The 19,738-nt window shown below is 44.4% G+C and overlaps 1 protein-coding gene across 1 annotated transcript in view; it reads right to left on the bottom strand.

Moving 5' to 3' along the window:
* Positions 1-2,726: 2,726 nt before the first annotated feature.
* LOC309549817 (uncharacterized protein) overlaps positions 2,727-19,738 on the bottom strand; it is a gene marked incomplete at its 5' end in the record, with an annotated part of 121,941 nt that continues 104,929 nt past the window's right edge. The window contains 1 exon segment of the mRNA XM_082250320.1: positions 2,727-3,287. Coding sequence (XP_082106446.1) covers positions 2,847-3,287 — 441 coding nt within the window. The 3' untranslated portion in view covers positions 2,727-2,846.

Raw genomic sequence — 19,738 nt, 5'->3', positions numbered from 1 at the left:
CGATGTTCAAGCCAAACTTATGCCCGTCCCAAACCATTTGCCCATCCCTATTACCTGGTTATCTCTCGCCTCGACCACTGCAACTCCCTCCTCATTGGCTTACCTTTACATACTGTAGGCTATCCCTCCTTCAGTCCCTCATGAATGCTGCTGCCAGACTCCTCCAATTTACAAACCACTCAGTATCTGCTACCCCTCTCTGCCAATCCCTTCATTGGCTGTCACTCACCCAACAAATTTAAATTAAAAATACTAATGGTAACTTACAAAGTCATCCACAACTCGGTCCCCAGCTACACCACTAACCTGGTCTCAATATGCCAACCAAATCATCCTCTTCGATCCTCCCAATATTTCCTGCTTTCTAGTTCCCTTGTCACCTCCTCCCACCTCCGGGACTGCTCCCGAGTCTCTCCTATTCTGTGGAACTCTCTACCCCAATCTGTCTGACTATCTCTTACTCTATCCACCTTTAGGTGTTCCTTGAAAACTCATCTCTTTAGAGAAGCCTATTCTGCCCCCCCAGCTAACAACTGCACTTTTATTTTCTCCATCCCCCACAGTTATCACCTTTTGTATCACTTGACCCTCCCTCCTAGATTGTAAGCTCTAAAGAGCAGGACCCTCCGATTCCTCCTGTATTGAATTTTATTGTAATTGTACTGTTTGACCTAACATTGTAGAGCCTGCGCAAACTGTTGGCGCTTTATAAATCCTGTATAATAATAATTATATATAACTGCCTATTTCAGCCTTTCTCAGCCAGGGTTCCTCCAAAGGTTCCTAGGGGCTCCTTGTCACTTCCTTGGGCTGTATATGGAAGTGTCACCTACCAGCCGTTTCTGGATACCCAAGCTTGTTATCATTGCACGACACACACAATTTTTTTCGTTCAATATATTTTTTATTCTAACTTTAATTTCAACAAGAGTGCAAAAAAATGAATAAAATGGTAAAGGAAGAAATCCAATTGGTCAGGAAAATGACTTGTCTGGAATGTGGAGGCAGAGTCGGTTATAATTTGTGTACAATACAATACACAACGTGTTACATTATTATAACAAAGTATTGTAGAGAAGATCACACCATAGAAAATGGGGGAAAGGAGAAAATAAACCCGGATATGAAGGTGACATTTGTGTACGAGGAACACCTTAACAATTACCACCATTTTATTCTCCAGGGCCTCTGCTTTCAGAAAATATATGTTTGGGGGTTTTATCTAATCTTCAGGCCCAAAATCTGCATTGTACCATGTGTGCAAAAATAATGCAGAAACAGCTCTGGCAGTGAAAAGGTTAATGAGAGCTAGATGGGATCACTCTGCTGGGGTCACATTAGAGCTCCCCCTAGCTGCAGCCTGGTAATAACATTGTTAGGAGGTCTATTATTTTATCAGCTACATACTTCCCATCTTTATATAAACGTCTCCTGACATTTAGGGGTAAATATTAGAACATTTACATAGCAATTCTCTCAGTGACAATGCATGTACATTCCTTCTGTGTGATTGGGGAAACAATGAATGTTATTAGGGTATTTACTGATCTGGTTGAATATTTTTAATTGATATAAAATGGAAAATGTTGCATTTGGACACTAGATGGCGCTAATTGCTATGATACTTAGCACTATCTAAAAGCCAAATTAGGAATTTTTGGTTTAATCCTGTGGTTTTATTTTGTTTATGTCCTTCAATGTGTACTGTACTCATAAATGCATAGGTATGATCTCGGGTAACTAAGGGGTCTATGCAAAAAATATTTTGGATGAATGTGACAAGCATGTGTCCAGCCTTGACAAATTCTGGCCGTATTCTAATAAACACAGTGATTTCCTATAATCGTCAGCTCCAACTAGTGGCCATAATGAGATATTAGTTCCAAAATACCTCAATCAGAAAAAATAGATCAATACCACATTATGGCCACTAGATGGACCCAATGATCATAGGAAATCACTGAATGAAATAAAATAAGACCAGCATTTGTCATGGATGAATGAATGCTTATCATATTTGTTCATCTATTTTATAAAAACTAAACATGTAAATTAAGTGGTAACTATTGAGCCAATCGCTTCATCAAACCACACATAATATCTCCCTTCAAAGGGAAAACAGAAATTATTTACAGAAAATCAAACAGTATAAATATTTTCCAACCAATCACCTCCACCCAGACAAAGGATGTAGAAATATAAAGACAAGCGGTGTTACCTCTCGTGCCGCACTCCGCCAAGCCACCCAAACCCACACAGGAGCAAAGGAAAGAAGTTCTCACCTAGTTTATCTCCGAGTTCTCCTTCCCTCCTGTTGGGGGATGGGAGAAGGATGGACTGAAGACAGAGAGACACGCTTCGGGGTCACCACTGGTAAGTAGAGCCTTGAAATGAAGGACATCAACTTCAGAATTTCTGTCTTGTCTGTGTAAAGTTTACTGATAAAGATATATGGGATCTCACAGCTTCTAGCTCTGTAACCCGCTATATCATTATCAGTAACCGTCACACAGACAAGCAAGACATTCTGAAGGTGATTCCTTCATTTCACGGCTCTACTTACCACTCTACACCCCAAAATTTACTCAGCCAATGAAAAGCCAACACGGTACAACACTTCATCCATGTCTCTGGTGATCTCTGATCTCCTTATCAACTGTTTCTTACATAATAAAGATCAGCCATGGAGTATATCTGAGGTGTATATCAGGGTATGCTTCTTCCCCACATGTCCACCAACATTCATATAGAAGACATTTCCCACACTCAAGGCACTAATACACCTCGAGGGTTGTGTGGGATCCCTGATGTACAGGAAGACAGGACTTCAGTGAGGAACAATTCCCTCACTCAGGACAGGAAAGCGGCTTCTCCCCCGTGTGAGATCTCTGATGTCTGGAAAAATTGGACTTGTGTGAAAAACATTTCCCACACTCAGGACAAGAATACAGCTTTTCCCCAGTGTGAGATCTCTGATGTGTGTAAAGATTGGATTTGTGTGAAAAACATTTCCCGCACTCAGGACAGGAATATGGCTTTTCCCCCGTGTGAGATCTCTGATGTGTGTAAAGATGGGACGTCTGTGTAAAACATTTCCTGCACTCACGACAGGAAAAAGGCTTCTCCCCCGTGTGAGATCTCTGATGTATGTAAAGATGATACTTTAGTGAAAAACATTTCCCGCACTCAGGACAGGAATGTGGCTTTTCCCCCGTGTGAGATCTCTGATGTGTGTGAACATGGGACTTCCGTGAAAAACATTTCCCACACTCAGGACAGGAATACGGCTTCTCCTTCGTGTGAGATCTCTGATGTGTGTGAAGATGGGATGTCAGTGAAAAACATTTCCCGCACTCAGGGCAGGAATGTGGCTTTTCCCCCGTGTGAGATCTCAGATGCATGTAAACAGAGGACTTCAGTGAAAAACATTTCCCGCACTCAGGGCAGGAATGTGGCTTCTCCCCCGTGTGAGATCTCTGATGCGTGTAAAGAGAGGACTTCCGTGAAAAAGATTTTCCGCACTCAAGACAGGAAAATGGTGTCTCCCCCGTGTGAGACCTCTGATGTTTGTAAAGACCGGACATATCTGAAAAACATTTCCCACACTCAGGACAGGAATACGGTTTCTCCCCTGTGTGAGATCTCTGATGTGTGTAAAGATTGGACTTCCGTGAAAAAGATTTCCCGCACTCAGGACAGGAAAACGGCTTTTCCCCCGTGTGAGATCTTTGATGTATGTAAAGATTGGACTTCTGTGAAAAAGATTTTCCGCACTCAGAACAGGAATGCGGCTTCTCTCCTGTGTGAGATATTTTATGCAAATTAAGACGGGATTTAATACGGAAACACTTCCCACACTCAGTACAGGAAAACCTCTTATCTGTTGGAAGGACGGCACCATCCCCCACAGTCTGAGGTTCCTCAGGATAAGAGGAATACGATGGTCCGGCACCGTCCCTCACAGTCTGAGGTTCCTCAGGATAAGAGGAATACGATGGTCCGGCACTGTCCCTCACAGTCTGAGGTTCCTCAGGATAAGAGGAATACGATGGTCCGGCACTGTCCCTCACAGTCTGAGGTTCCTCAGGATAAGAGGAATACGATGGTCCATCTACACTGTGTGGTGCCGGATGGACATTTGAGGTAGCCGGGTTTTCTTCTGGACTATACTGTGTGATGTCCTCGTCTTCTACTTTACAGTCTGGAGACAAAGTGAGACAATCCTCTGAGGTTTTCCTCATCTCCCATCCATGTACTAAAATAGAAATAAAAAGATTATTACTAGACATCAGCAGATTGGTTCCCCTAAACCAGGACTCCGCCCACATCAGGTAGCTTTGTCTCTGAGGATCTTACAATTCCCCCCTCAAGGTAACTAGTAAATGGTAGAGGGTGACTAGGTGCCCCCGGAGCCACACATCAAGTCAAGACCTGCTGTGTGATAGTAAATGTCAGTCTCATTCTGGACCTACGCCAGGCCACGCCTTTATGTGCGGGACACCTACTCACTATCTACCGATATAAAATGTCCAGCTGGTAGGAAATGGGCGTAACAAAAGAGAATCCATATTATGTGTAAATATAGCAGTGGGTAGAGGGGAGAGAGCAGAAGTCAGACTATGTAATGTACAACATAGAGTATAAAGTACAGGGGTCACAAGTATGTAATGTACAACATAAAGTATACAGTGCAGGGGTCAGGAGTACATGATGTAAAACAGAGTATATAGTGCAGGGGTCAGGAATGTATAATGTGCAACATAGAACATATAGTGCAGGGGTCAGGAGTATGTAATGTACAACATAGAGTATATAGTGCAGGGGTCAGGAGCAGTGTTCCCTTTAGCCTGCGCGCATGCGCGGGCGCGCAGTGTGAATGAAGGTCCCGCGCAAGCACCTATTCAAACCGCGCAGCCGCAGACGTGGCGGCCGTGTAGCAGAGCGTGCGCCGCGAGAGCACGCCCATTGTGTGACAATAGCGAATGAAAATTCGCTATTGTCACACGGATCCTCCTCCTGGCCAATCAGGGAGCGGGTCCTCCCGCTTCCTGATTGGCCGAAAGGCCAACTTCATGCCATTGGCCGAGGAAGAGGTGTCGGGACTCGGGAGTCAGGAGGACTGAGGAGAGGCAGGAAGCCGGGGAATGAACTGAAGAGAAGCTGCCGCCCGTGACCATGAGGTAAGTGCACGGGGGGGGGGGGGGGTAGACTCGGTGGGGGAACACTGGCATCTCTACATTGATTTGGGGACAATGCTGTGGGCACTCTGCATTAATTAAAAACTGAAAAAATGGCAGAACCATTACTAGACTCGGGACTGAAGAGTCTCTACATTGAAAGGGGGCACGCTGGCATCTCTACATTGAAAGGGGGCACACTGGCATCTCTACATTGAAAGGTGGCACACTGGCATCTCTACATTGAAAGGGGGCACACTGGCATCTCTACATTGAAAGGGGGCACGCTGGCATCTCTATATTGAAAGGTGGCACGCTGGCATCTCTACATTGAAAGGGGGCACACTGGCATCTCTACATTGAAAGGTGGCACACTGGCATCTCTACATTGAAAGGGGGCACACTGGCATCTCTACATTGAAAGGGGGCACGCTGGCATCTCTACATTGAAAGGTGGCACGCTGGCATCTCTACATTGAAAGGGGGCACACTGGCATCTCTACATTGAAAGGGGGCACACTGGCATCTCTACATTGAAAGGTGGCACACTGGCATCTCTACATTGAAAGGGGGCACACTGGCATCTCTACATTGAAAGGGGGCACACTGGCATCTCTACATTGAAAGGGGGCACGCTGGCATCTCTACATTGAAAGGTGGCACGCTGGCATCTCTACATTGAAAGGGGGCACACTGGCATCTCTACATTGAAAGGTGGCACACTGGCATCTCTACATTGAAAGGGGGCACACTGGCATCTCTACATTGAAAGGGGGCACACTGGCATCTCTACATTGAAAGGTGGCACACTGGCATCTCTACATTGAAAGGGGGCACACTGGCATCTCTACATTGAAAGGTGGCACACTGGCATCTCTACATTGAAAGGTGGCACACTGGCATCTCTACATTGAAAGGTGGCACACTGGCATCTCTACATTGAAAGGGGGCACACTGGCACCTCTACATTGAAAAGGGGCACGCTGGCATCTCTACATTGATTGGGGGCAATGCTGTAGTACTCTGCATTGATTGGGGGCAATGCTGTAGTACTCTGCATTGATTGGGGGCAATGCTATGGCACTCTGCATTGATTGGGGGCAATGCTGTGGGCACTCTGCATTGATTGGGGGCAATGCTGTGGGCACTCTGCATTGATTGGGGGCCACAGAAAAATGATCAAACGTTGACCGGTCCGCGGCGATAAAAAGGTTGGGGAGCACTGCGCTCAGAAATTTTTTTATTTGCTCAGCCCAGTAAAAAATTAGAGGGAACATTGGTCAGGAGTATGTAATGTACAACATAGAGTATATAGTGCAGGATGGATGTACATCCAGACTTTAGATCTGAGTGGTTTTATATAACATGTCAGTTTTGGCCGTTACTTGCCCTTCAATCGATATCCCTATATGTGGTGATCGATGTCACCAGCAGGGGGAGCCCGCCGTAGATGCATCCAGACCTTGTACCTCGGATGCCTTACAGGAGGTGTCACTTCCTGTTGACGTCTGCTGACCGGACTGCATCGCATCAGAGATAGTGTCACTTCCTGGTGCGACCGGATATGACGCAATTGGGGCGTCATATCCGGCTATATGCGGCAAACATAGGAAATGTTTGCCACTTCTATCATCCACACCTGCATGGGATTAAAACTGGCGCCAACATAGGAGAGGGAGGGGATTAATCCCCCTTCCTATATATTACACACTGAATTCAATATCGATCAGGCAGGCTGGCTGGCCTGAAAAACCACAAGGTAGGTACCGCTGACACCATTATATGCAATCATATATTGCCTTTATTGGCAATATATAATAGAATGACACAAGATAGTCTAACCTGAAATTGGATGGATATTTTCTACAGGACCGGTTGGACCCGGGATATACTATCCCCCCCACCGTTCTGGAATAGGATGAGATGAGGATATAGGTTCCTGCCTGAAAAGGTGGGCATACTCTCTGGTGATTTATTCCCCTCTCTCTATTCTCCTCCCCCCTCCCTATGGATATATATGAAGTACCCACATCACAAGCATGCCTACTTAAATGAGGTCTTCACCCCTTTTTAGGCTATAAGGACTGAAGGTTTATATCGCATATATACATCTAATAAACCACTCCATCGGCCCTGATCAAGGGAAAAGGAAACGATAGGTGGATATATCAAGTGCAGCCACCAGGTATGAATCAAATGTTGCATTCAAGTATTAGAGGCTATAGGAAGTGATATAAGTGATCTCATAGAATTTTCTTGGTGCTATGTACCTCACACTTATATTCTTCCTATTCAGTGTGGTAACCATCGTGCTCCCATAACAGAACAGCTTTACATATAAAAGAGTCCTGACTATCAAGTTATAACACAGTGCTATCTTATGCAGCATAAAAAGGTGGGTTAGTATTGAATATCCTCCAAATCTATCCATAGTGATATGCATATAATTACATAGAGTCTACTCTTGCAGCGGTGCTCTTTGCGGTGATTGAGAGGCTGGACACTTAAGGCCCGTACACACGTGCAGATTGTCGGCCGAAAAGATTCGGCCGACGACCGATCGGCCAATTTTCGGCTTGTTAGTATGATGCTTCCGACAGCCGACAGCGCACTTTCGGCCGAACAGAATCATTGAATTTTTGAATGCCGACACCAGAACGGCCGATTGTTCGCCAGTCAGTACAGATTTCGGCCGACAGACAGCAGATTTGCAAGACTGGGCATGCTCAGAAAAGAAAAAACACAGGGAAAGTTAACCATCACATGACATCACTTCTGCAGTCGGCTGTTGTTGGCGGACAAAATTCGTGTGCAGTCTTTTGCACTTTTCAGCGGACACGACAGCCCGGGGACAAAAGACGGCCGAACGTTCGGCCGACGATCGGTACGTGTGTACGGAGCTTTAGCCTAAAATAAATGAGTGAATATATGTATACATGGGAGGCTATACACAAATACTAAGGGGACAATATCTGGTGTTTTTTCGTGTCGCCAATCTGCCATCTCCCGAGTCATTGAAAAGGGTCAGTACAAAACCACAGCTTTATATGATTATACTCTAATGATGATTGATGTAATTTTTTGGACTTATAAGTCACTAACTGTTATTTTGCTGTATTTCATATCACCTATAGAAATACCGGTCTCTCTGGCCCTGAGGAAGCCTTGAGCGAAACGCGTCGGCTTGTTGGGGACCTACATTGACCGTATTCCATCTGAGACCTACTCTTTCCATCCTACACAGGCTCTTGGTTTTTTCTCCCTTCTGGGATGTATTTCTATTTAATGACTCTTTATAATCGATTTTATCAGTATTATTCTATGTTATTTTGTTTGTGCTAATATGTGCGCACACGCCCATGTTTTTTACGATGAAATTTAATAAAATGTAAATTATTTTTAGAAGTTGGTTTTTGTGTGATCCTTCTACTCCCACTGGCCCGTAAAGCCCCACTTTCCCCTATCTTCTGTGTCCTCATATCAATTAGGGGTAAGGGCCTACACGCACGGAACTTTTTGTCTTGATTAATGTTCAACATAGAGTATATAGTACAGGGATCAGGAGTATGTAATGTACAACATAGAGTATATAGTGCAGGGGTCAGGAGTATGTAATGTTTAACATAGAGTATATAGTGCAGGGGTCAGGAGTATGTAATGTACAACATAGAGTATATAGTGCAGGGGTCAGGAGTATGTAATGTACAACATAGAGTATATAGTGCAGGGGTCAGGAGTATGTAATGTACAACATAGAGTATATAGTGCAGGGGTCAGGAGTATGTAATGTACAACATAGAGTATATAGTACAGGGGTCAGGAGTATGTAATGTACAACATAGAGTATATAGTGCAGGGGTCAGGGGTCTGTAATGTACAACATAGAGTATATGGTGCAGGGGTCAGGAGTATGTAATGTACAACAGAGTATATAGTGCAGGGGTCAGGAGTATGTAATGTGTAATATGAATGTAGAATCCCTTTGACATCCAAAAGGCAGGATAACTCCTCCAAAAGCCTGGGGAGGGCTAGAATTTCACCCCAGGGCTGAATCCATGGAATAAATACCGGGATCAAGAAAGGATATTGGGTGCCAGTCACTTTTGTCTTATTAAAGTGTTACTGCAAAATGGTTCAGGAGGTGAGGGTTGGAGGTGAGGGTTGGGGGGGATGGGGGTCTCAGATACCATGGCAGATCACTTACAGACTGCAGATCAATGTCTACTCTCACAGTGTCAGAACCTATAAACCAACTGAGCAACACTGTAAGCACATTCCCAAATTTCAGTGCGTCCTCCAAGTGAGTCCCCAGGCCCTCCTTAGAGACCGGCCTTCTTCATGGCTCCTTCCAGCAAGGGGCCTCCCCTGGGTCTCCTCCTTGGCACAGCTTCCTCCAAACCAGGCAGGACAGCTTCACAACCACTTCAGCACATGTTAGGCCCCAAAACAGGCTAATGGACCAAACAGCAGAGCTCCATCCAGCAGCCCCTCCCTACACCTCATCCCAGGGGAAGAGAGCGAGCACATGGCCTGTCCCAACTATTTATTTCCTCCCCCAGGATGCACCAGTGACATAAACCTCCTACTGGATTGGCTGACAGAAATATAAATATTCTTAATGTAAGACATTAAACCCAAAGAAAATATTTATTATATTGCAGCTTATCGATTCTTAGATGTGATGTTAGTTTTCCTTTTTAGGATTTCTTATATGTTCATCTGGTGATCTGGCCAGTAAATCTGTTCTATAAAAGCTCCAACTCTAAAGCGGAATGTATCAGTTACTGGGATGGGGCAGACCATTTACCACTGACAGGGGTGCTTACAACGATCAGCTTTTATTTATTCTTGTAAAACTTTTATCCCAAAGGGAAAAAACAGTTTGCTGTAACTGATTATAAAGTGTGAGATGGAGTTTGGCTTCAATTTGTTACTGTTGTTAAATCTGATAATACATCTAACACTCCCCTCCCCCCCCCCCCCCAGACTGATAATGCTACTGTCTCCAGAGTGGGGGCGCTCTAATACAGAAGGTGTGACCAGGTGAAAACAGAGGGGAAAAGCCTTAAAAAGAAAAGTAATGCAGCCACCACATCCAATGATTGGTAAGCTGCAATGTATGACATTTTTAGTTTTGGGTTTATTATCATTTTAGTTTGGTTGGTGAAATGTCATACTATGTCCAGTGATAGCGGTGACATCTACTGGCCACAGTGAGAAATCACAACTCAGCTTAAGCTTAGGGAAAAACCAGGCGAAAAACTGAACAATCAGTCTGAGCTAAGTACAGCCCAGCCAAAAACTAACATAACATAGTAGTCCCTATTTAGGACAAGCTGTAACTTCAGATCCCCGTCCCCTTTTTTCTGACTGCTCAGACAAACTGTCTAAATTCTGGACTTTGTAAAGAGAGGAATGCAGATAAAGGGGTACAACTTATGTAGGAGGATTTGTTTCATCTCTGTGTATCCCCTGAGGCCAGTCACTTCACTGGGTATATGGAGGGTTTACACCCACTCTAAATGTTTACATGAGAGAAGTTGCAGAGGTCCCACACCGCTGCCTCCCCTCTCCTGAGACTGCACTCAGTGACTTGGGTGTGAGACTATACAGACATATCCCTCCACCCAGCACAGCCAGCAAATAACAGAGCAAGAAACCCCAGGAGAATTGTTCTATCATGTTTTGCTAGACCCCGGCATGGGGCAGAAGACCCAAAAAACATACCCCAGGTGCCTAGGTCTAGTAATGCCTATGGTCAAAATGAACATTTTGCTGCCAGCTGAACCCCAGAATCTCCATAAATCCAGTCTAGAGACATAAATTGTGTCTGCAGCACAGAGAAGGAAGATTATCCGAGAGAAATACAGGAATACAGGACGGGGAACACAGCTCAGGAAAGTGACCAGGGTATTACAGGCTGATATCACCCAGTCCCCGCCCTACTCTGGACCAATCAGTGAGCAGTATGGGTGGAGGAATGTATTTAGTGTTAATGACCCACCTGTGCTGATCTCTGTAGGAGTGTCCTCCTCTATAAATGTCCCCGTTATTCCATCCTCCTCCATAGACTGCTGATCATCCCTCACATACATCTCTTCTTCTTCTGCTTTAACCTCAAATTCTATATCGATTGGATCTCCACTCTAAACCAAGAAAATGAGAGAGAATATCATCTGTAAAATATAAGCTTTATTATTGTGACATCACATAAAAATCCACACATTGTCTCCATGAGTCTGTGTTTTATAATCTCTGTCTCACCAACCTTGTAACATTGAGGGATGGTGTGACCTTCCTGTGTGGAATCCCGGGAATACAGAGGACGGGGACATCTCTCTGGTGGGTTCCTGGTATTAGGTGGCTCCATCATATCCTTGTGTCCTTCTGAAAACTCCTCCATCACTCCATACTCCTCATCCTCCTCTTTATACTCTTCTTTAACATCAATATTATCATCCCAGAGGATTCCACTCTGAATAAATAATAAAACATTTCTTGTAACAAACATGCTGTGTATAAATCAGAACTACCAATAATTGTCACTCATCTACCTGATGATGGTGAGGGATGGTGTGACCTTCCTGTGTGGAATCCCGGGAATACAGAGGACGGGGACATCTCTCTGGTGGGTTTCTGTAGCTGGATGACTCCTCCATGGTGTCCTGGTACAGATCTTTGTGTTCTTTTAGAAACTCTGACTCCTCCATCACCCCATCCTCATCATCCTCCTCTTTTATCTCTTCTTTAACCTCAACTTTAGAATCTCTCAGGTTTCCACTCTGAATATATAATAAAAATGACATCAATGGTAACAATGCAGATAATGTACAGATCCTAATGATACTATCAGTGATTGTTCCTCATCTACCTGATGATGGTGGGGGATGGTGTGACCTTCCTGTGTGGAATCCCGGGAATAGAGAGGACGGGGACATCTCTCTGGTGGGTTCCCATTACTGGATCCATCTGTAGGAAACACACACACTGACTGAATACATTGTTTCTATGTGTTTATCAGATGATGGGGGATCTAGGTGGATCCTCCGTACTGCTCTCTCCTTTACAATAAAGTCTCCTCTTACCCGGTGATGTGAGGGGCGGCTGATTCTCCATCATGACGTCCTTGTAGAGATCCTTGTGTCCTTCTAAATACTCCCACTCCTCCATGGAGAAATAGACAGTGACATCCTGACACCTTATAGGAACCTGACACACACAATGATACAGTCACCATCCAGACACATCCCTTGTCTGTTACTGGATAATGTACCAGAATTCCCAGCACCGCTCACCTCTCCTCCGTGATCTCTCTGGTGACTTCTAGAATCTTCTTTGTATTTCTCTATTATATCAGGGAGGGAGGTGGAGGCAATGTGATGGTCATATGATCCCCAGACTTCACAGGAGGAAAACTCTAGATCTGAACACAAATAGTAAAATCAAATGATATTCCCAGAATCCTCCTCACCTCACCATTCAGGTTTCCATTTGATTAAAGCCCCACCTCAGACTGAGGTATAATTTACCCACACAGGACCCCCACACTACGCAGGGTAAAAGCTTGTTGCAGGCATTCTGACATCATTACATACAACGCAGGACCAACAGTCCCACTTTGCTAGTGAGGATGCCAAGGGTCCGCCCACATCCTAAGAGCATGAGAAAAAAAAAGCCAGATGGATGGACATTGGGGGGGGAGGAGCTGTGAGGTCAGTGTGATGTCATAGGACATATAGACTCTGAATGGAGGGACATTTAGATGGGGAGATTTGAGGGGCCCTCTATATGAGGATCCTGTGCTAACCAAATCATTGTTCCTGGGTGCCTCCCACTTCTCCTAAAATGAAGAGTGAACTTTGACCTTTACCATACAGAGATCTGTCAGGAGTGTGAAATAAGCTCTCATGTGATCAGGTGACGTGCGGAGGAATGGAGTGTAAATAGCAGACAATTTTCTCCAGAGCTCCGAATGGTGGGGATGGATTTTGCTGCATGCTGGTGCCAACTTTCCACCACCAGCGTCACTGCAGGTGTGGAGAAAATCTGTGTAAGAGGATATGGAGGAGAGATGAGGAGGAGATCCAGGAATCAGGATAAAGGTCAGGACAAGCAACAGACGAGCGCATCCAAGAGATGAAGCCGGGGTCACTACACAGAAAATCAATCCAAGGAAACAACAGGCAGGACGAGAAATAGCAAGAAGGAGCTCAGAGACAAATGAGAATATTGCTCAGCCAATGGGAGATTATCTCAGCATGACTTACATAATGAAGGAGATAAGGGGGAGGGGAGGTGACCATAGATACATGGAAATTCAGCTGGTTTAGCAGGGATCGGTCCCATTTCCATCCATGTGTGGTCAGCTTTGGAAGCAAGATATATTAATCATCAACTGATCCCCTTGAAGGGGTTAATCTACTTATTACCTCCTCTGCCGCCAATTCCTGCAGTGTCTCCCTCTACGTTCTATGGAACGTCCTCTTTACCTAACATCACTTCCTGTCTGTATTCCATAGAGACTTCCTGTCTGTATTCCATAGAGACTTCCTATCTGGGTAGAAGTGAGATCACCACCTTGTGGAGCTCAGAGGAACTGCAGCCCTGAGAACCGTCTGGTAGTGTGAACACGGCCTTGTGCTGTGTGTGTATGTACTGTATATCCTTCCCCTTTCTCTCCTCCCTGAGTGTGTATGAAGAGGCGGAGCTCCTGCTGGAACAGCGGTCGGAGGAGGAAGCCGAGTCTAGGAGGGAGACTGACAGAAAGCGCAGCAGACTTGCAGGAGTGAGCGAGGAGGATCCAGTTCCTTTGCCATCGGAGGTGAGGAGAGTGTGAAGGATGTTTGTGACTCTGGTAGCTGAAAAGCTGGGAGTCATATTGCTCTGGTGAGTGGGGAAGCACTACTAAGGGGGCGCCCTCACCATCACGTGTGTAAGAGGGGGAAGAAGGCGTGGCTACACTACAGCTGGCACAGTTTGGAGCACGGAGAACTTTCACACCTTATCAACTTTTTATTAAGTTGTGAACTTTTTTGGAGCAACAGAACTTTGTTGAAGTAGATGCAAAGTGGAAGCAGTGGACTTGCAGAGAAAACTATATTGAGCAAAAAATATTGTATATTACGATGAATTTGCACAGGTTTTTATTTTAAAGAAAATATTATAAGATTAATGAAGTATGTGTAAAGTGGAAGCAGTGGATCTGCAGGGAACAGCATCTTGAGCACAAAGCACTTTATGTTGTATATTAATTTGCACATGGATCAGTTTACTTCATTTATTGATAAACACCATATGATCAATGAAGTAGTTGTAAATCTAGACCTAGGGAACACAAGGGAGGTGGAGTGGGAATCCTCCTATCCTCACAGAGCACCTTCCAGGTTCTCCACTCTCCCCTCTCTCATGATTTGAAGCTCACTGTATACGTCTATTTTCTCCAATCTCCTCTAGAATTGCTGTGATCTATCGGCCCGATGGACCGGTATTAACTTTCCTTGATGACTTCTCTGCCTGGCTGCCCTACTTTCTCTCCTCTGAAATCCCCACAATCATTCTCAGCGACTTCAACATCCCTGTTACTACGAACACTTCTGCTACTTCCAAACTTCTCAGTCTAACCTCCTCATTTGGCCTGAAGCAATGGGTGTACAATGGATAGAGGCTTCTACTCACTCTGGTGGCAACACCCTCAGCCTTGTATTCTCCCACCTATGCACTCCATGCATCCTCTCCAACAATTCTCTCCCTTCCTCTAAACACCACTAGGGATGGGCGAGCGGTTTGGGCCAAGGAGAACTTCACCGATCACCCAAATTTTCTGTGCGCTCTGTGTTTTCATTTTTTTTACTATTTACATCCTGCCGAGCGCACAGTCAATAGGTTGTTAGGAAGCGAGACTGGGAAGCCGGCCGCTGGGTCCTTAACAACGAATGAGTTATGAGCTGTCAGTGGGCTTCCCCGCTTACAGCAGAATGTAAAAAACAAAAAATTGCCGGCAAGATAAAAATCGGGGATGGGGTCCCCCAAAATCCATACCAGTGCCCTTTGGGTCTGGCATGAATTTTAAGGGGAAATCCATGCCAAAATTTAAAAAACAAATGGCATGAGGTCCCCCCAAAATCTATACCTCACCCTTATCCGAGCATGCAGCCTGGCAGGCCAGGAATGGGGGGGGGGGTGAGTGAGCGCCCCCCCTGAATCATACCAGGCCACATGCCCTCAACATTGGGGGTTATTTGGGGCACGTTGGGCTCGCCCCTCCCCCCCAAAGCACCTTGTTCCTATGTTGATGGGGACAAGGGCCTCTTCCCCACAACCTTTGCCTGTGGTTGTGCAGGTCTGCAGGCAGGGGACTTATCAGAATCATGAAGCCCCCTTTAACAAGGGGGCCCCCAGATCCCACCCCCCTATGTGAATGAGTTTGGGGTACATTGTAAAAATAAATGAGGCTATGAGACCATTTTTCACAATTCCTTCTATAGAAAAATCAACAAAACAATGTCCTCCAATGTAGATCTGTCGTCAGTCATGACACCCACTGCACCTCTAGACCCCAAAAAAGAAAACACTCCACCCTCAAGGAATGACAGTCTAACAGTTCTTAAAAAGGTAAGGAGCAGTGCCACCTGGTGACATTATCTGGTGGCCCGCCCCCCTTGTGATGTAACTGACTGGTGCATGCTGGATCGGTGACATCATAAGGGGCAGGGCCACCAGATGGCTCTGTCCATTACCTATTTAAAAACTGTCACCCAGCGGAGCAGGCATTCGACAGTCAGCCCTCTTCATGGGCGGAGTTTTTTTTTTTTTTTTTCTTTTTTTGGGTCAGCGGTGCATCTGTCGTTGTGATTGACAATGGATCTACATAAGGGGACATTGTTTTTTTATTTTATTTTTAATAAAGGAACTGTCAAAAACTGCCTCATGTCATTATTTTTAACACTTTTTTGGTAAATGGGGGCCAGGATCTGGGGGCCCCCTTTTTCAAGGGGGCTTCCAGATTTCCCGATAAGCCCCCTGAAGACCCCCCTAACCCAAAGCACCCCCCCATGTTGAGGGCATGTGGCCAGGTGTGGTTTGGGGGGCACTCACTTGTCCCCTGTCCTGGCCCGCCAGGCTGCGTGCTGAGATAAGGGTCCGGTATGGATTTTGGGGGGAAAGATACGCCATTTAAAAAAAAAAAATTGGCCTGGGGTTTCCCCTCAAAATCTATACCAGACCCTTATCCAAGCATGCAGCCTTTTTTGGGCCTGGTATGGATGGGGCCTGGTGTAGACGGTGGGGACCCCACGCTGTTTTTTCCCCATTTTTTATTTTCTTTGCCAACAATAATTTTTTTTACATTCAGCTGTCTGTGGGAGAGCCCGCTGACAGCTGAGGACTCATTTGTTGTTAAGGACGCCGTGGCCGGTTTCCCAGCCTCGCTTCTTAACAACCTATTGACTGTGCACTCAGCGGGATTTAAATAGTAAAATAAATAGAAGAAACGCAGAGCACACAGAAAATTTGGGTGTTTTGGCAAACACCTGAAGGGGCCATTTCAGGTTGAAGTTATGCTCGGTCAAAACTGTTCGCCCATCCCTAGTGGTATTTAGAGAGAGGGAGAGGATTGTTGGAGAGGTTGCATGGAGTGCATAGGTGAGAGAATACAAGGCTGAGGGTGTTGCCACCAGAGTGAGTAGAAGCCTCTATCCATTGTGTATCCACTGCTTTAGGCCAAATGAGGAGGATGGACTAAAATATTTAGAAGTAACAGAAGTGTTTGTAGTAACTGGGATGTTGAAGTCACCGAGAATGATTGTGGGGATTTCAAAGGGCCTGGTATGGACCGAGGGGGGACCCCCCCATTGTTTTTTTTTTTAATTATTTCTATTGCAATGGCCGGGAAAATCAGTTTAAATGTAATTTTTTTCTTTATAAATGTCAGTTTTGCTGCAGCAGGTTCTATACACAGTACAGATACACCACTTTACAGGCAGACTAAGGGGACTCCCCAGGCTCTATATTTAAAGGAATTTTTCTTTTTCTTTTCATTGTAAGCATTAAAATCACTGCTCCTATGAAAACAATATTTTGTAAAAAAATAAATAAATAAATAATTAAAAAAATAATAATTGCATTGATAGTATCAAACATGAAAAAAAAGAAAAAAAAAAAAAGAAAAACACGCACACAGAAATTTCTGGTGTTGGGTGAACACCCAAACAGACGATGTTCAAGCCAAACTTATGACCATCCCAAACCATTTGCCCATCCCTATTACCTGGTTATCTCTCACCTTGACCACTGCAACTCCCTCCTCATTGTCTTACCTTTACATAGGCTATCCCCCCTTCAGTCCCTCATGAATTTTGCTGCCAGACTCCTCCACCTTACAAACCACTTAGTATCTGCTACCCCTCTCTGCCAATCCCTTCATTGGCTGCCACTCACCCAACAAATTTAAATAAAAAATACTAACGGTAACTTACAAAGTCATTCACAACTCGGCCCCCAGCAATACCACTAAAATGGTCTCAATATGCCAACCAAATCATCCTCTTTGATCCTCCCAATATCTTCTGCTTTCTTGTTCCTTTGACACCTCCTCCCACCTCCAGGACTTCTCCCGAGCCTCTCCTATCCTGTGGAACTCTCTACTCCAATCTGTCTATCTCCTACTCTATCCACCTTTAGGCGTTGCTTGAAAACTCATCTCTTCAGAGAAGCCTATTCTGCCCCCACCTAACAAATGCACTTTTATTTTCTCCATCCGCCCATCCCCCACAGTTATTACCTTTTGTATCACTTGACCCTCCCTCCTAGATTGTAAGCTCTAAAGAGCAGGACCCTCCGATTCCTCCTGTATTAAATTTTATTGTAATTGTACTGTTTGCCCTAACATTGTAGAGCCTGCGCAAACTGTTGGCACTTTATAAATCCTGTATAATAATAATATATGACTGCCAAGTCCAGTCTTTCTCAGCCAGGGTTCCTCCAAAAGGTTCCTAGGGGCTCCTTGTCACTTCCTTGGGCTGTATATGGAAATGTCACCTACCAGCCGTTTCTGGATACCCAAGCTTATTATCATTGCACAACACACAGAATTTTTTTTCTTTCAATATATTTTTTATTCTAACTTTAATTTTAACAAGAGTGCAAAAAAAAAAAAAAAAAAAATGAATAAAATGGTAAAGGAAGAAATCCAATTGGTCAGGAAAATGACTTGTCTGGAATGTGGAGGCGGAGTCGGTAATAATTTGTGTCCAATACAATACACAACGTGTTACATTATTATAACAAAGTATTGTAGAAAAGATCACACCATAGAAAATGGGGGAAAGGAGAAAATAAACCCAGATATGAAGGTGACATTTGTGTACGAGGAACACCTTAACAATTACCACCATTTTATTCTCCAGGGCCTCTGCTTTCTGAAAATATATGTTTGGGGGTTTTATCTAATCTTCAGGCCCAAAATCTGCATTTTACCATGTGTGCAAAAATAATTAAAAAACAGCTCTGTCTGGTTTTTATGTCCTTCAATGTGTACTGTACTCATAAATACATGGGTATGATCTCAGGGATTTGTATGACCCCCCCTCCCTGACATAGGAAACTAAAGTGTCTATGCAAAGAATATGTTGGGTGAGTGTAACAAGCATGTGTCCAGCCGTGACAAATTCTGGCCGTATTCTAATAAACACAGTGATTTCCTATAATCGTCAGCTCCAACTAGTGGCCATAATGAGGTATTAGTTCCAAAATACCTCAATCAGGAAAATTAGTTTAATACCACATTATGGCCACTAGATGGACCCAATGATCAGAGGAAATCACTGAATGAAATAAAATAGGACCAACATTTGTCATGGATGAATGAATGCTTGTCATATTTGTTCATCTATTTTATAAAAACTAAACATGTAAGTGAAGTGGTAACTATTGAGCCAATCACTTCATCAAACCACACATAATATCTCCCTTCAAAGGGAAAACAGAAATTATTTACAGAAAATCAAACAGTATAAATATTTTCCAACCAATAACCTCCACCCAGACAAGATATGTAGAAATATAAAGACAAGCGGTGTTACCTCTCGTGCCAAGCCACCCAAACCCGCACAGGAGCAAAGGAAAGAAGTTCTCACCTAGTTTATCTCCGAGTTCTCCTTCCCTCCTGTTGGGGGATGGGAGAAGGATGGACTGAAGACAGAGAGACATGCTTCGGGGTCACCACTGGTAAGTAGAGCCTTGAAATGAAGGACATCAACTTCAGAATTTCTGTCTTGTCTGTGTAAAGTTTACTGATAAAGATATATGGGATCTCACAGCTTCTAGCTCTGTAACCCACTATATCATTATCAGTAACCGTCACACAGACAAGCAAGACATTCTGAAGGTGATTCCTTCATTTCACGGCTCTATTTACCACTCTACACCCCAAAATTTACTCAGCCAATGAAAAGCCAACACGGTACAACACTTCATCCATGTCTCTGATCTCCTTGTGAACTGTTTCTTACATGATGAAGATAAGCCATGGAGTATATCTGAGGTGTATATCAGGGTGTGCTTCT

This window comes from Pelophylax lessonae, assembly GCF_965119305.1.
Source record: "Pelophylax lessonae genome assembly, chromosome: 3".
In the NCBI taxonomy this organism is placed as follows: Eukaryota; Metazoa; Chordata; class Amphibia; order Anura; family Ranidae; genus Pelophylax; species Pelophylax lessonae.
Note: the sequence above shows the minus strand (reverse complement) of the source record. Positions and strands in the feature narration are given on the sequence as shown.